The 15,969-nt window shown below is 46.8% G+C and overlaps 1 protein-coding gene across 1 annotated transcript in view; it reads right to left on the bottom strand.

Moving 5' to 3' along the window:
• Positions 1-9,042: 9,042 nt before the first annotated feature.
• The window catches only part of ARHGEF4 (Rho guanine nucleotide exchange factor 4), a 184,244-nt gene continuing 177,317 nt past the window's right edge, over positions 9,043-15,969 (bottom strand). Inside the window, 6 exon segments of the mRNA XM_054074954.1 lie at positions 9,043-9,994; positions 9,997-10,094; positions 11,324-11,401; positions 12,092-12,335; positions 13,377-13,508; positions 14,398-14,527. Of these exon segments, the coding sequence (XP_053930929.1) occupies positions 9,767-9,994; positions 9,997-10,094; positions 11,324-11,401; positions 12,092-12,335; positions 13,377-13,508; positions 14,398-14,527 (910 nt within the window). The 3' untranslated portion in view covers positions 9,043-9,766.

Genomic DNA, 15,969 nt, shown 5'->3' with positions numbered 1-15,969 from the left:
TTGTGGTTTTTTTTCTGCTGTCTTTCGTGGTATCCTTTTAGACAAGAGTCTTGCTGGATAGCAGTGCAGTCTGTTGAAACTTGAAGCTACTGAAATCTGGTGATTGATCGAAGCAAAGCAAAATGTTGAAATAACTTGACTTTTCTCAGTAGAGTTTCTTAGGTTTCTGCATTCAACAAAACGCAGCTATGAAGGCTTCCCAGTGGGGCATAAGCTCTCCTAAGTTGCCCTGCCTGGGAATACAGTAAAGATGGTGCCACCCTGTCTCATTCCCTCTGGAGGCATTTCCTAGATTCCTTGGGGTTTGAGGTTTTTATTATTTTCTAGCTTAAAACAAAGAAAATCAAGCAGATGCAAAATTTCCCAATGCTTTAGTGTTTACTTGATACCAAATCATGCTGTTTCAGAGGTGACAGACTTTGAGCCGTGAGCTGTTATAAATCAGGGTCTTGAGTCTTCCCCAGAAGGAAAAGAATTGAGTAGGTGTGAGGTGTGAGTAATTACTCTGTTTCTTTAGAGTGTGGGTAGCTGTTAACGACACCGATATTAAAATGTAAGTGTGTATATTTGGGGGAGACAGGGCTACACTGCTTGAACTAACCAGCTATTTTCATTTACTGTAGGTCTCAAAAAACCCTCAATAACCTACCTGGTAATGTTCCTGTGAAAAGCAGTGCATGTGGAAGAAGAAGGTACCCTCTCAATGACTGCATCAAACTGCAGTCAGAAATAGCAGTGGGGGGTTGAGCTTGTTGCTTCAGGTGGGTTTTGTTCTTCTGTCAGGTAGCTCAGCTTCAAAAATATCAGCCAGGCCCTCAGAATCCCACAGATGGATTTCTCTCTGTGTGTTTTACCACAAGCTCACTGCTGGTCACTTATCCTGAGATCACTGATGTTTTACAGGGAGAGAGTTTTGGGTTGGTTATTTTTTTGCAGATCATTTGGGCTGATGAAAATTCATAACCCGTAACCAAGGGGTTGCTGGAATCTGGGAGGATGTAAAGGGGAAATAATGTTCTTCAAAATGATGCTGATAATCCTTGAGTTTGAGTGATTCTGATACAGCTGTTCTTGTGGCAGTCGTGGTTGGGAAGAATGTATTATTGCCTGACACTGCTAAGAAGGTGGTACTGAGCTTGTAAGTCTGTATGTGGGCTTTCTCATGTGTTTATTTTAAATGTATCCAAAATGTACCAAAATGGTGGGTCAGTAATGGTTTGATTTTTCCCTCCTCCCAGATTTGTTTTGCACGGATGGAGCAGTGCACATTACTGTCCCCCGTAGGCGCTGATGTGTGGTTGTTACTTACTGGGAAGGTTGGGATGTATTCAGAACTCCCCTCACTTCACAGGCAGCTTTGAACACTTGATAACGACCAGAGCAGAAAAGTAACCGCTCTGTCAGTCAGAAACGTGTCGAGATGTTTTGAGTTTCAGGGTTTGCTGTAACTAATTATGGATAAAAGAAAGTGTTCTTTTTCTAACATCTTCCTTCAGAATCAACTCTATGGCTCATGGCAGACAAATTCGGGTAACGGCAGTGGTTTTGTTGGTGGGCTCCCCAGCATCAGGAGTGATGTGTGGAATTTTCCTTTGTGGGAAATGTCAGTCATAGTGCTAGAGTGGAAGGTGTTGCAGCATTACATGGATGTAATGTCTGACTTTGGGGTGGGAGGGAGGCTAAGTGCTCTCCTGGGTTTTGTTTCAGAATCTGGCAGGCTATGGACTACCCTGAACCATCCAGAACAGAGTGGGGTCCGTGTGACTATTTTAAAAACACAAATTAAATTGTACAGCAGTGAGAAATCTTTGTGGCCATGGGGAATTGTGTTGTCTGCGTTGCAGAGAGTTAGGGAAGGCCATTGAGCCTCACAAGTACACGTAACCTGTAGCCACAGTCCTGGGTCGACTAAAAGGCACTTCAAACAACTTGACAGAGAAAACCTGGCACCGAGCAGCCCAGCTGTCAGCTTGAATTAGTGCAGCTGGACTGTCATTTTGGGGCTCTATTAATCTATTTTGTAGCATTTTACAAAAGCTCATTCTTTTAGAATCATAGAATAATTTGGGTTGGAAAGGACCTTAAAGATCACCCAGTTCCAACCCCACTGCCATGGGCAGGGACACCTCCCACTGGCTCAGGCTGCCCAGGGCCTATCCAACCTTCTCTTCTCCAGGCTGAGCAACATCTATCCAGTTCCAACCCCCCTGCCATGGGCCGGGACACCTCCCACTGGCTCAGGCTGCCCAAGGCCCATCCAACCTGGCCTGGAACCCCTCCAGGGATGGGGCACCACAGCTTCCCTGGGCAACCTGGGCCAGGGCCTCACCACCCTCATCATGATGAAATTCCTCCTCATGTCCAATCTAAATCTGCCCCTCTCCAGTTTTTACCCATTCCCCCTCGTCCCATCCCCACAAGCCTTTGTGAACAGCCCCTCTCCAGCTTTCCTGTAGGCCCTTCAGGTACTGGAAGGTCACTCTTAAGGACTCGTTGGAGCCTTCTCCGGGCTGAACAACCCCAACTTTTTCTGGGCAGGGAAGGTCAAACACAGGGACAAACTTAATTCTTCAGAAAGAGGGAGGGGAACATACCTTTCCACAGTTTCGCTGTTCCCGGCCTTACTGCAGGAACTATGATCACATCAAGTTCACAGCTGAGATCAAATGCTGTATCCTCTTTCAGTGCATGAATGCGAGGATGGCTGAAGCCAGCCGTAAGGTTTGTCTTGGTGGTGTGGTTTAGATAGCAAGTGTATTGTTTCAGGGTGCTGAAGCTTAGGGAAAGAAGTCATCATCAAGCCTAGGTAATGGATGTGGAGGCAGGCTGCTGCTTCCAGGAAAAGGGGGAAGAAGCAGTTGTGGATAGAAGGAACGCTTAAGCAGAATGCTGTTATGTAGCTGCATCTGAATATGGCAGATACAGAGACTTCTTTCGTATACTCAGTAGTTAATGTTTTATGGGAGGATTACAGATGTAGACAAGAGCAAAGTCGATAGCTGTTTATTTCCCATCTCACAAATGTATATGTGAACAGTCACAAAGGTACACAAGTCACAGGTATTTCATGTGAACAGGCTGGAAAACAGGTTGCTGCTTTGGTAGCAAAGTTGTGCAAAAGAAAAGCTGGTTATGTGCAGAGAAGAGTGGTGTGGCTGCAGGAGGGAACTGACAGGAGCATTATGCAAAAAGAACAGGCAGCCTGTAGCTCCTGAACTCACCAGCACTGCTGAAGCCGTGGGATTTTAGTAATGTACTAATGATGTGAGGTGTTAATCCCAAGGCAGGGCAAGCTGTGGTTGCTGCGTGGCCGGGGAGGAGCGCCCTTCGGCCTCTCCTGAGCCTGCTGCTTTGTGGCTGTCAACATAAAGGCCACTGGAATCCAGGCTGCTGCTGTTCTTGAGGGTGGGGTGGGCCATCCAATACCCCACCCTCATCCAAGTAGCACTTGGATGAAGCTGGAGGGGTGCATTCTGCCTTCTCATGTGTCATATTTTTTACTGCCTTCTTGCACCAGATTTGCTTGGAAATGAGTTAGGTTGAGTTGCCTTTGCTGCTCCAAGGATGGATTCCCTCCCCTGCGCTATCAAACTAAGTGGACTGCACTGCAGTTTCAGTGGTTTAAAATCAACTGAAAAAGACTTTGTTTTTTTTCAGTTAATTTCTATCCATTTACCAAAGCTCTGAATCTTTAACCCATCACTTACCTGAAGACCTGATCCTACAGCTTTGCTTCACCTGGGAGCTGCGGGGATAGGGGATTTCTGCTGGTAGCCTGGTACAGAACGTTGTAGTCGAGACCTTACGATCGTACCGGTGCAGAACTGCTGCTGACTTTAGAGAACTTTGAGTAGCGGCAGGGTACAAGCTGAGGCTCCAGCGGGTGAATGAAGCACGAACAGCTCCATCCTTAAAGCTTTTGCTGCCCTGTTGTTGCAGTGCCGTAACACTCGTTGGTAAAAATTGATGCTGGAATTGAAAACGGATGAAGTAGTAACAGTAAAATAAGAAATCAGCACTTGCTGGAAGCTGTGCCACCTCACAGATGCAAGTTCTTGAGCAGTCTGTGTAGCAAGGGGTGCAATACTTGTTCAAACTGCTGATATTTAAATGATACATTGAATTACGCTGTTAACAAAGACAGACTTCCACTACAGTAAATCTGGAGGAGCACCACTTGATATTTTGACATATATTGCAAAAGATGAAAGGCCCTTTTCATTAAGAAAAAATAATTTCTGTCATTCTGGCATCCCAAGAAATGCAGCATTTTCAGTCTGAAGCTGAAACTCCCTTGGGAGCATCTGTTACTGAGATGCCTCAGTTCTCAGTTGTCCTCGGGGTACCTGGTTGCAATGTTTTCAGGAGGCTGCTTGGCCCCCCCGATGCGGGTGGTGTGTGCGTTGTAGGCTCCTGGAGGAGGCGCTGGGTTTGCAGAGCAGTGTCCTGTGCAGCTGGAATTCTCTGCAGGGTGTAGCAGCGAGGTCATGGGTAAAAACGAGGTTCCCCCCTATCCCACCCCACTGTTATTCAGGGAACGGACAAAAGAGAAACAGTCTTACAGGCTGCTTCGTGGGAACTTTTAGCTCCATGGGAATTGATCTGTTTGTTATTTTGATTCAGTGCAAAGACAGTTTGTACTGCTTTGATGCTATCAAAGCTTGAAGCGTAGGCATTTTTCTAGTGTATACGCCCACCTGTTCTGACTCAGTTATTCCAAACTAATACCTCAAAGTAGAGATTATTTTTTTTGCTAAGCAGATTATTTAACAACCACTGGTTCTCTGCATTTTACTGGTAGCTTCAGTAAATCGTTCTTCTGATCTGTTCACACGCTTTACCTGTGTCTTGCTTAGGTGGTATCAGGGCAGATTCTACTCATTAAGAAACACGGCTGTTTTTCACAAGAAGCTTCCTAAATGGATCGCTACAGAAGGGAAGAACAGGTACAGCCAAAACCCCTTAAAAAGCCACCCCTAAACCACCCCTGGGTCAAAAAAACTTCTTTGCCTCTTTCATGTAACTCAATGCAGAAGTATTTTTCTTAGTAATTAGGTAGCTTCTACCTAATGAATGATTGGTGCTGTTCAGACTCATGTCAGGAGCTTCAGTTTGTTTTGCATGAAAATTGCATTTTTGGCCATGTCAAAAGTTCATTTCCAGAGGAGGAAGTGTGGGTGCTGAAGTCTTGTGTCTCTGCTGCTCTGGTGAGACTGTGTTGTCTGTTAAGCTCGGGAGGCTTGACAGAAGCTGTGTGTGACCTGTTCTTCATGTGCCAGAAAAACCCTTTATTATGAGTTTTGATGGTGACCTTGTGAATCTGCATACTGTGTGCGTGAGTATTTCCTGTCCCATATGTGTGTTCACCCTGGTACTTGGACAGGACAATATATCTCCATCCAAAATCCACATGCCGGGGTGAGGGGGAGGGAAATCTGTGCTGGTTAATCTGTACCATTGTCTAACACACATACATTTACCATTTAATCAGTAACTTAGGAGATGAGGTGGCTTTTGGGTGTCTCATCACTTAAAACCAACGGAGTTTACACACTGTTACACAGTTTGTTCAGGAAACAATAGGTTTTGTGGGTAGAGAATGGGGAAGTAGTGCTGGGTAGAAAATACAGGATGACACTTCTTGATGAAATCCTCTTGGGATTTACAAAGCGGCCTGTTGGCGTGCCAGTGCCTGGGTTAGTGTGTGGAGCAAAGCGAGCGTGGTCCTTACCTGTTTATCAGTGTCTCTGCTGGAACTCCATCATGTAGTGCGTTACAAGGCTTCCCCTGCTTGCAGCGTGATCAGCTTCTCTACCTGATTTCAGTCTTGCATAGGGGATCGTATCCTAGTTCCAAATGTTTCTTGCAAGACTAGAATCCAACCGAAGACACTTTTTAGGCATAGTATCAATAGGCAGTCGAGTAGAGAGTGTTTTTTGACCAGAAATTAATGGCTTCTTGACTGGTGCAACATTTGACCAGAGAAGTCTGTTGTGGCGCTTAGAAGGATTGCTATAAAAAGTTCCTCTCTCTAAATCATTTCTATGCACTGGTTGGGTATAAAGTAAGTTCTGGAAGAGATGGTAAATAACCTGATAATTTAAACAACTCTATGCATATTTAATGTTCAGAGTATTTGCTGTGCCAGTAATTAACAGTAGCTGTTTCTTACGGGTGTTTTAGCTGAGGAGGGGAAGGGATGCATTTGTTTTTGTTGCCCTTCAGAGCTGCTGCTGTACCTCAGGGTTCTGTGCCACTGTCACCCCCACCCCCATCTCACTCAGTAGATCAGAATCATAGAATCACCAGGTTGGAAAAGACCTCTTGGATCATGGAGTCCAACCATTCCTGGCCAGGACTTGCACCGGAGGAACTTCTGTGTAGATATAAAGCAACGTACAAATTGAAAATAGGTCAGAAGTTGCAGCAAGGGAAACTTTGAATAGATGTCAGAACTTTTCATCCAGAATGGGGACAGTGAGGTATTGAGCAGGAACTCGGAGATCTGGGGGAAATCTCCATCCTTGAGCACACTCAGATAGATAAAACCATGAGCAGCTTCACGATTGGTGTTAGTTTGAGGGGGTTTGTGCATGTATTGCAGAGGGATTGTCCCAGAGCCCTTCCAGCTTAGGGTCACTGGTCTGGTCCAGCTTTCCTTCGTCCCCCACTTGCTACAAAGCTGATTGATAAACTCAGAAAACTGATCATTTCTGTGCCAACACATTGTCTTCCTGGCCAATCAAAACAAACACGCCATGGGTAAGGGAAGGAGGGTGCAGACACGTAGGGGAAAGACAAAAGTGACAATTGCCTTCTTTTACTGAGGGGCGCTGGATGTGGCTGTCAAACCCTGTTCTGCTGTGGCAGTGCGGCAAAGGCGAGTCAGCCTGGGGATGCTGTGATGTCCCATGGGAACATCGCTCTGCTCAGAAGCACCACAGCACTTCTTGGGCTTAAGTTCATGCCTGCGTCAGGCAGCGAGCGTGAGGTTGTTCCCCTGAATGCGAGTGAGTGTGTGTACAATGGCTTAAACTTGTTGGAGGGTTTATTTTGTTTATGGTGTAGCTGTCTGAAGAAGGGGATGCAGGTAAAGCCTCCAGAGCTGAGGAGCAGTGGTTGCTCTCTCTGGATTATCTCAGTAGAGCTTCTGAGCCCCCCTGCCAGGGGTCGGGGCTGACCGCGTGTCTGCAGCGTGTGGGCTTTAGCAGGGGCTGTTGACAGCTAGCTCTTATCAGCACTTATTTACATCTTAAGCAGGCGGGGAAATGTCCAAACCACGTAATGGTCATGGCATGCTCAGTAACGGGTACGAGTCTGGGAGGTGTCACTCTTAATTTTGGTATTTGGCAAGAAGGCAGTCGTGGCGCATGAATTCTGTGTTTTCTGACAGATCCTGATTTGAACTTTATGATTTTTTTTTTGTCCTCCTCCCACCATTGCCACACCATCCTCTCGAGTGTAGAGAACGCATGTTCTGTGTCTTAGTTCAGGTTGAGAGGCCCAACTATCAAAAGGTCATCATGTTGGCCACCGGCGCTTAGGCTGCTGCTGTGCTCAGCCCGGGCTCACGGAGGGGGTTGCAAGGGCAGGAGGGGGGGACACGGGCAGTGCTGAGCACTGTGAGGCTGATAATGCAGATCTAACGTGCAAATGAGTACCAATTCTTTTTTCTTTTCCTGGTTATTTTTTTTCCCCTCCCAGTTTCAGTGACCCCCACCTGTTTGCGCACTGTTTGAAGGCCATTCCTGCAATGCTCTACTGCTTGTTTTCCCAACTGCTTCTGTGCCATTAGCAAGGCATTTCTGACAAATGCCACGCCAGACCTGCTCTGTCAGGTCACCGTGGGGCTGTCAGCATCCTGAGGCTCTGCTTCCAGTTTGGGAGCCCCCGTTTTCCATTGGGGGTGACACGGAGGGGTGGAGGACATGGTAAACTTCCCATGGGCAAACATCGCTTGTGCTTCTGCATGAGAGGGAACTGTCAGGGGTTTTCAGTCATTGCTCTCTGCAGGACTGGTTCTGCCCAGGAGAACAGTGTGGAGTTGTGTGTTTTCCCAGGAAGAAGGGCAGGGGAGCAGGCTGGGTGAGCCCCAGGAGGAGAAGCTGGATTCTCTTTCAAGTGTGTGTCTTGCTTCTTGGCGCTTGTTATTCCTCTAACTCTATATTGCTCAAAGTGGGCTTGAGCATCCCCTGCAGCTTCTGTGATATTTCTTAGACGTGGTTTCCATGTAAGAAATTAGCAGGAATTTGGGAGCTGGTGACTTGCTAACCTTGATCAGTGTTCTAAGTGACTGGCTCATCTCCAGGACGGTCTCTGCTTCATAAGCCTCCCACCTGGAGGATGGATTTGTTGAGGGGAACAGTCTAGTGTGGCTTCTACAAGCGGTCACTTTTTAAAGCAGGAGCAGAATCTCTACAGTGACTTAGAAGAGAAACAAGTTCACACGGAAAGACATGTTGGAGACAAACACAGGCTAAGAGTCACTTTTACAAGTTTCTTTATGAAATTAGATGTCGCCCCTGGTCTGGGGGGAAGATACAGTGCAAGAATGACTTTGTACATGCTACTGAATTCAGATATCCCTGGATGACCAGACTTTGGTCAGCTACAGCATCAACAAACACTGGGCTTCTGAGCTCTGCAGGCAGTTAGTGCTCGCTTACGCTAGCATCGCCTTGGAACGAGCGGGTGTCTTCCTTCCAATGTCACAGGATGTCTCTCCTAGGCTAGGAAATTCAGTCATTATGGCTTCTAACTCTTGCTATGGTAAGGCAAATCTTTCCTTTTGCTAACCAAGGTTTAAATTAATTCTTTTTGGCCACAGTTTGAAACTTCGGTACTTAAAGTGAGGCTCTTAATGCCAAATTTAGGCCTTTTTAAAGTGCCTTTCCATTTTTAGAGGTGGCAAAAACCTGTAGTAATACCCCTTGAACTGAGGGTCTGTAGGAGTTTGCATAACGACCATGGTTTTAGTCTTTCAGCGTTGAACTGCAGACTCTGACTTCTGGGAGCTACGTTTGCAAATATTGACCTTTCTTAAAAAAAAAAATAAACAGACAAAACAGGCATCAAGTTAACAACATCTGACAAGAACAAGACTTACAAAATACACAGTCCTGATTTTTACCATAAATAAACACATTACAAACAATGGGCATTTTCATTGGCCAGGAAATATGGCAGAACGATGGAGAGACGAGAATCTAATGAATTGAGCACGGTAGTAATTAGGCACGTTTTTCTCTAAATTATGTGACTCAAAACCACTAGAGAGATTGTTGTACTCGACTCATGCTGCAGGTTGATTGGCACAGTTTTTGACGTACTATGTAGTTCACCGGTGGTGCTGGACTAAAAAGGGAGGGCAACGGTCACAGTGCAGTGCTCACCGTTGACTTGTCTGAGGGCCTGCAAAGGCTGACTGAGTTAGAGGTGTGCAGAAGGTCCTGTCTCCGAGAAGCAGGGGAGCAGGGGATACGGAAAATGTATCGTCAGTGACTCGGAACTGTTGTTCTGAGCATGTGGACGCGGAGCCGGCAGGTGTATCTGCTGCCATCCCCTCTCCGACAGCAGCCGTGGTCACCGCAGGAAGGAGTGAGTCAAGTACAGCTGAGAAGCAAAAATCTGCCTTGTCGGAGGAAACACGTCAGGCTCCCTCGTGTGATTTCTTCCTGGAAGTCTGCCTCTCGCCGGGCGCTGTGCAAGGCTGGCTCAATGGCACTGGCACAAATGCACACGTGTGTGCAAACACACACACAGTGTCTCACCTCGGAGCCAGTGCGGTTGGTCGGTCGGCAAAATAAATAGGGAAGGCAGGAGCACGTGTGCCATCCTCTGTAAACAAAGGATTGGAAGAACCTGGGCTCCACCTCCCAGGACCGATGGATAAAGTGCTTTCTCGGAAGGGGTTCAGGCACAAACATGGGGCTGCCCTTATTTCCTGAAGGGCGTCAGCCTGCTGATGTTCTGCCAGAAGTTCGAGGGCTTGCGCTTGGGCTCTGCCAGCATGAAGACTTGCTGCTGAGGGAGCGTCGTCGGCAGGGTGGGATGCTTCTGGCGCATCAGGAAGTCATAGTATGGCCTGGTGACAGCTGTGGTGAAGATGGGGAAGCGTGTTAGTTGAGCACAACTCCATCCCTGCCCTGGCCCAGTCCCTCTTACAGCTGCAGGCGAGTGAGCTGCGTTTCTCTTAGTATGACCCTGAATTTCAGCTCTGCTTTTTAGGATTAGAGTTGTTGATGCTGTAGAAATCCCAGAAGTGCGAGGTGTAACTGGCGGGTGTTGGGCCAACATGACTGCAGGGCTCCAGAGCTGTGCTTTGTGTTAGTGTCAAACTTAACTGGTGTCTCAGGTTGTTCTGGGAGAAGCTGCTGATGCACACGTGCCTGTTACAACTTCTTGCACTGGATTTCAGAGTTATCACAGTCAGTGCCCAACCACGGGACAGGGTTGGCTCATGGGGTATCCTCTGCTGCTCTGCCTCTAGAGCTCCGCTCTGTTAGAGGGCCTCCTGAACTTCCATCTGCAGCCAAACCTTCCTTCTTGACTTCTTTTTAAATGTAACCAAGCTTCCTTAGTGGAGACTTGGCTAGGATTTAACTGCTGGCTGCTACCACCAAGAGGATGGGGTTGCCTCTCTGTGGGTCCAGAGGAAAGCAAATGACATCCCTTCCTCTGCATATAAAGACGGGTGGTGACATCGCAAAATGGGATAGCGGGAATCTTCAGGTGACAGGGCTGCGGGTGCAGGAACCTTCTGTCCTATTGCTTGAGTTCACACTCCCATGGCCACTGCTAAGTGTTCCTCGTCTCTTAAAGACGTAAGGAACAGCTCTGTTGTGGCACCTATCCGGGACATTCTGCCAAAATGGCAGGTTTTGAAGTATCTTGGACAACTGCAACCGCCCAGGCAGGAATAAGTCCTGCTGCAGCGACCTTTGTCACCCTCTTTGCATCATGGGGGTGACTACAAACCTTAATGTTGTCTTTTCACAGAGGGAATGCTGTACTGCTCGGAGAGCCTGGCTTCTAGGGGCAGGCTGTGAACTGCCCTTCCAGCAGGAGCTGCAGGTAACTGTGCTTTCTGGCACAGCAGCGAGCGATCAGGTGCAAAGCAGCTCTCCTGTAGTTAGGAATGGCTTCCTGACTCCAGCTGTCTGAATCTACCAGGAGCTACACCGCAGATTGTTACATCAGAGCTCACCATCTGCTCCTCTCAAGATTTTGTTAATGCCACCTCACTGAAACTATTCACATATAGTAAATATAGACCGCCCCCTCCCTCGTTTGTGCACCATTTATCTGTTGAGGTGTTACTCACCTTTAGGCTTCCCAGTGTGGTGCTGCTTGCTGGCATTCAGCATCGCCTGCTTTTTCTGTACCTCTGTGATTGAAAAACCTTGAAGATGAAATAGAGTTCATCAGCAACAGATCCTGATTTAGTCATCATCTCATGGGCAGACACTGGTATAAGCAGTGGGGCAAACACGGGGGTAGGGAAATGCCTGAGGTGAGAGGTCACAAGCTAAAATTACTCCCAAAGCTGGAAGGGACACATAGTGCTCCCCGCAGCCTGTGCTCTCCCCTGCACGGTTTACTGCGTGAGCTCCCCCCACGCTTTGCTGGGTGAAGAAGCCAATCCAGACCAGTTGTGGTTCAAATCTCATTAGATCACATATGTCTGAATTAAGCAGGATTTGGACAAAAGAATGAAAGCTGTCTCAATGAGAGAGAGAACTCATTTCTCAATGAGAACCCCTGACTGATCACATTTCTCTAGATATTACCAAGCTGGGCGCTCGCACTGTACTGCAAAATAATAGAAGCTGTATGTAATGTATTGATGATTTTGTCAGACAAGCCTGAACTCATGAAAGACTCATCAACCTCCCTGAGGACACACTGTAGTGTCTGTTCACCATGGGCTGCATTTTGTTTTCAATTGCACAGGTTCACCCCGGATGTGCAGTTCAACAGCCCAGAGCTGAACTGGAGCACGGGCTGGCTTCCTCCTTTTCACTCCTATGCATTTGATGGTCATTGAAAGAAAAGAAAAAAACACTGTCTGACAGCATTGCTCTTTCCATACCCGTCTCCTGGTCAAGCTGAACCTGTCTCCTTTCGTTCTCAAATGCCTTCAGCCACCGCTGTTTCTGCTCAGGCTTTTTTGCGCAGAATAAGTGGACCTCTTCAGTGTCTCGGCAGTGCAACTTAAATGCATTTTTCACACTGATATTGAAGTCTTTGTCCTTCCCATCCTCTACATCCAGTATTTCCATATCATCCATGTTGATCCGACTCTTATAATACAAGATGTCCCGGCGCAGAAGGTCCTGTAAGTGAGATCACACAGACGCATGCAGACGTTAGTGTTTCCTGTCCTTGTCCCTTCCTTAAACATTCGTTTGCTTTAATATGATGGAGTATTTAATCTTCTTGGCAGTCATTACAGTCCTGTAAGAAAGACCTGATATTGGATTTGAATCTATGGAACTGCAGAATGCTGAGCTCCTCTTGACACTGTTGGCAGGGAGGAGAGCCACGTGGTTTCCTCTGGTGTTGGGGTCAGTGTAGGCTGGCATCTAACGGTGTGAGATATCAGCTGCCCTGAATGAGCTTGTATTACTTCACACGATCACAAATTCTCGTTTAGCCCATATCAGAAAATAGTATTTGAATCCTACAGTCACACTTAGAAAGCCAAAAAAAAAAATCCTAATTAGCTTTTGGGGTTTTGTGTTGACAATGAAAAGTAGATTTGAGAGCACTGATAAAATAGTGAGTGTCTCCTGCCTGAGTTACATGGAGCTACCTGTGTGCCATGGATTATGTGAAAGAAAATTGCAATGTTCAGTCCTGAAATTCCACTGGAATTTGCTCTATGAAGGCAAATCTCTCTTATTCCTCAGGTTATGAAAAGTAGCGTGGACTGTACTTACAGACTTGCATGTGATGTTAACGTGGTCTTACTGACTGTCAAGGCCCACAGCTCTTTATCAAAGCTGCAGTTACCTTCTGCCTATGGTACGACTCTCGCTTGGAAGGGCAGCTGAGGAGAGACATATTTAAAAGGGAATGGGTGCCAGTGCTTCCACTGGAGTTGTATAAAACAAAGCCGTGCACCAACCCTAGAAGCAGTGCAATACTCTCCTCTCTTGCTGTAAGAATGAGGGCAGACGTTGGTTCCTGGAGCTTCTTGCCATGGTCAGGTGCACAGAACACACCTGGGCATCACAGAAAAAGCTGCAATGAATGTACGTAACTGTCTCTGTGCCAGGTACAAAAATTATAGGGACACAAAGGAGTCAAGAGGGACTTCACTCAGATTCTTTGGCATTGTAAATGCCTCAGTCATGCCTGGCTACTGAGGTTACCTTCTTGCAGCAGACGAGCTGGTGATCGAAGAGGAAGAACATCCTCTGTTGGCTCTTGGCTTGAGGGTGGGAGATCTTGGCTAATTCTCCAGAATAGATGAGTTCTGAGCTTCTGACTAGGACATCATCACCCTGAGAACAGCACAAAGAACAGGTTGGTCTCAGCCATCTGAAAACAGGGGAGAAGAAGTAAGCCTGTAGTCTCACAGGAGAACCGCGCCTTGGCTAAGGGGCCTCTGTGGCCTGAATTCCTGCTGATGGAACTCTCTTCTGGGAATGAGAGGGAGCCTCTGTGTTGGAGGTCAGTCTTTGTTGCACCAGGGAGACATTAGGCCTTGGCACCTGTAGAACAGGCACTGAATTTGATAAAAACAATAGTGTGTTAAAAGAAAAAAAAGAGTCCTTTTCCAGGGTGTCTGCTCAGGGCAGCTGATCCGTGCCCGACATTAAGGGAGGCGCACAAGCAGAGAGCCGACAAGTTAGCCTGGCATCCTTGGCGAGGGAGATGGTATTGTTTTATTGAACCTAGGATTTAGAAAATTATCAGTTTCATTTCTTTTATTTAGTGATTTTTTTCTTTAATGAGTCTACAAGGAACCCTGGTTTCTTTGGTTGCTGTATCAGAGTTTGCCTTTCTGCAAGAATAATGTGGCTTATTAGGCATTAAGGGGCAATTCTGCTCATCTTGAGAGTTTGAAATCACTCAAGATAAAATAGGGGATGAGAAAAATGACAGGATTTCACTAACCTACGTGCTAATTTTATTCTGCAAGGAAAAGGGGGAAGCAAGAATCCTAGGGAACATACAAACACAGCCGGCCTAGCTGGGTTACACACTAGATGTTTTCACTTGTACTGAAAGTTGACACCTGTTTCAATAAAAAGCCCATGACACGCACAAAGAGGGGCAGCAGACGTGAGGCAGGGCTGGACAGTGATTGTTAGGAAGATACCTCCTGTTGGAGGGGGCAAAGATGGGCAACAAAGAACATTCAATTCATGGAGAAAGTGAGTCTCTCACCTCCCAGTCTTCTATCGAACTCTGCCACTGAGCAATCTTGTCAATGTTCTCCAGCCGCCGCTTTCTCTCATTGATGAGCCGAGCGACGTTCTTCATAGCATTCAAGGCAGCTTCAACATCTTTAAAATCCCTAGGGGAGTGCAGAGGCATTAGGCCTGAGAAAAAGACACGTGCTTATTGTACCTACACCCCAAAGAAATGCCACCTAGCATGGCCTAGGGCTGGCGAGCGGAAAACGGGACCTCCACTTGCAGTCCTATCCCAGCTGCTTTATACTGGCAGTTGGAGGTACAGGTTTCTGTGGGCAGCTTTTCAGATGCACGTGGGTTTGAGGCACAGATTATAGACTTATGGCAAATCCAGGCCCTACTTGTGGAAGAGAAGGGGTTACGCTATCATATTCAGCCACAGAGATGCAAGTACAAGTCACTGGAAGAATCTCCAGGGCTTTCCAAGCCTTGTTTTTTTTTCCACAGCATAATACAACGTGTTCATAATGCCACCATTGTCATACAGGGACTGATTCTGCCATGCATAGGTATGGCAGTTCAGCAATGACCGCCTTCATTTCAATCAGGAGACGATGGTTTCTCTGTAAGGGTAGGACAGAAGCTGATCTACCTCCCCCACACACGTATGCTGCCTCCAGCTCCTTTGCTGGGTTTAGAGTAGCTGGGAAGAAGCTCTTCTGCACAACTTGTCACTAAAGCGGTTCTCAAAACATCCGCGTACTGCATTAAGGAGCTTTCTGTTCAGAGGTTGGCCTCAGAACAACATGCTTCCAGATTTAATAAGACATGCTTAAAACCATTCTGAGAAACACCAGTGCTGTAATTGGGAAGGTAAGATCAAGTCAAGCCACAATGGACCAATATCAACACTTCCCTTTCATATGGATTTTTCATGGCTTCTTTCTGTAGCAAACTACGTCAGATGCTTGATTAGGCAACAGTTACGTGAGCAATGGGCAGTGCCTTCACCCTGAAACTGAGCAATGGATTTGAAGGCTTTTGAGCTAGTGTTGAAGGGGCACCATGTGTGGGTGGCGTGGCCACTGTAGACCACGATTTATCACGGAGTCATATCATAGAATCCCTAGGCCAGAAAAGACCTTTAAGATCATCAAGCCCAACCGTACCTGTCCACTGCTAAATCATATCCCTGAGCACTTCACCTACCCACCATTTAAATACCTCCAGAGATAGAGACTCAATCACCTCCCTGGGCAGTCCAGGCAAGTGCCTGTGAACCCTTTCAGTGAAGAAGTTTCTCCTGATGTCCAGTCTGAACCTCCCCTGGTGCAACTTGAGCCCATTTCCCTCTCAGGAAGCACTGGGTTAAATTTCTGGCTATCATTGAGCCCCAGTCTACTGTGATGCAGTTACATGGACACTTTTATGTATCTTCAACCAGTGCTTTTAGAGGCAAAGTTTTCCACACTGCCACCAAAAACATTTAACTCCAAGGTTTGTATGTGTTGGTATCACAGGTATGTGGGCCAAATAAAACAGAAAAGTACCTAAGGTGGACCTTGCAACTCCAGATCTTTAACAGACAGGAAAACCCAGTGCT

This window comes from Cuculus canorus, chromosome 9 (assembly GCF_017976375.1).
Source record: "Cuculus canorus isolate bCucCan1 chromosome 9, bCucCan1.pri, whole genome shotgun sequence".
NCBI classification, from domain to species: Eukaryota; Metazoa; Chordata; class Aves; order Cuculiformes; family Cuculidae; genus Cuculus; species Cuculus canorus.
Note: the sequence above shows the minus strand (reverse complement) of the source record. Positions and strands in the feature narration are given on the sequence as shown.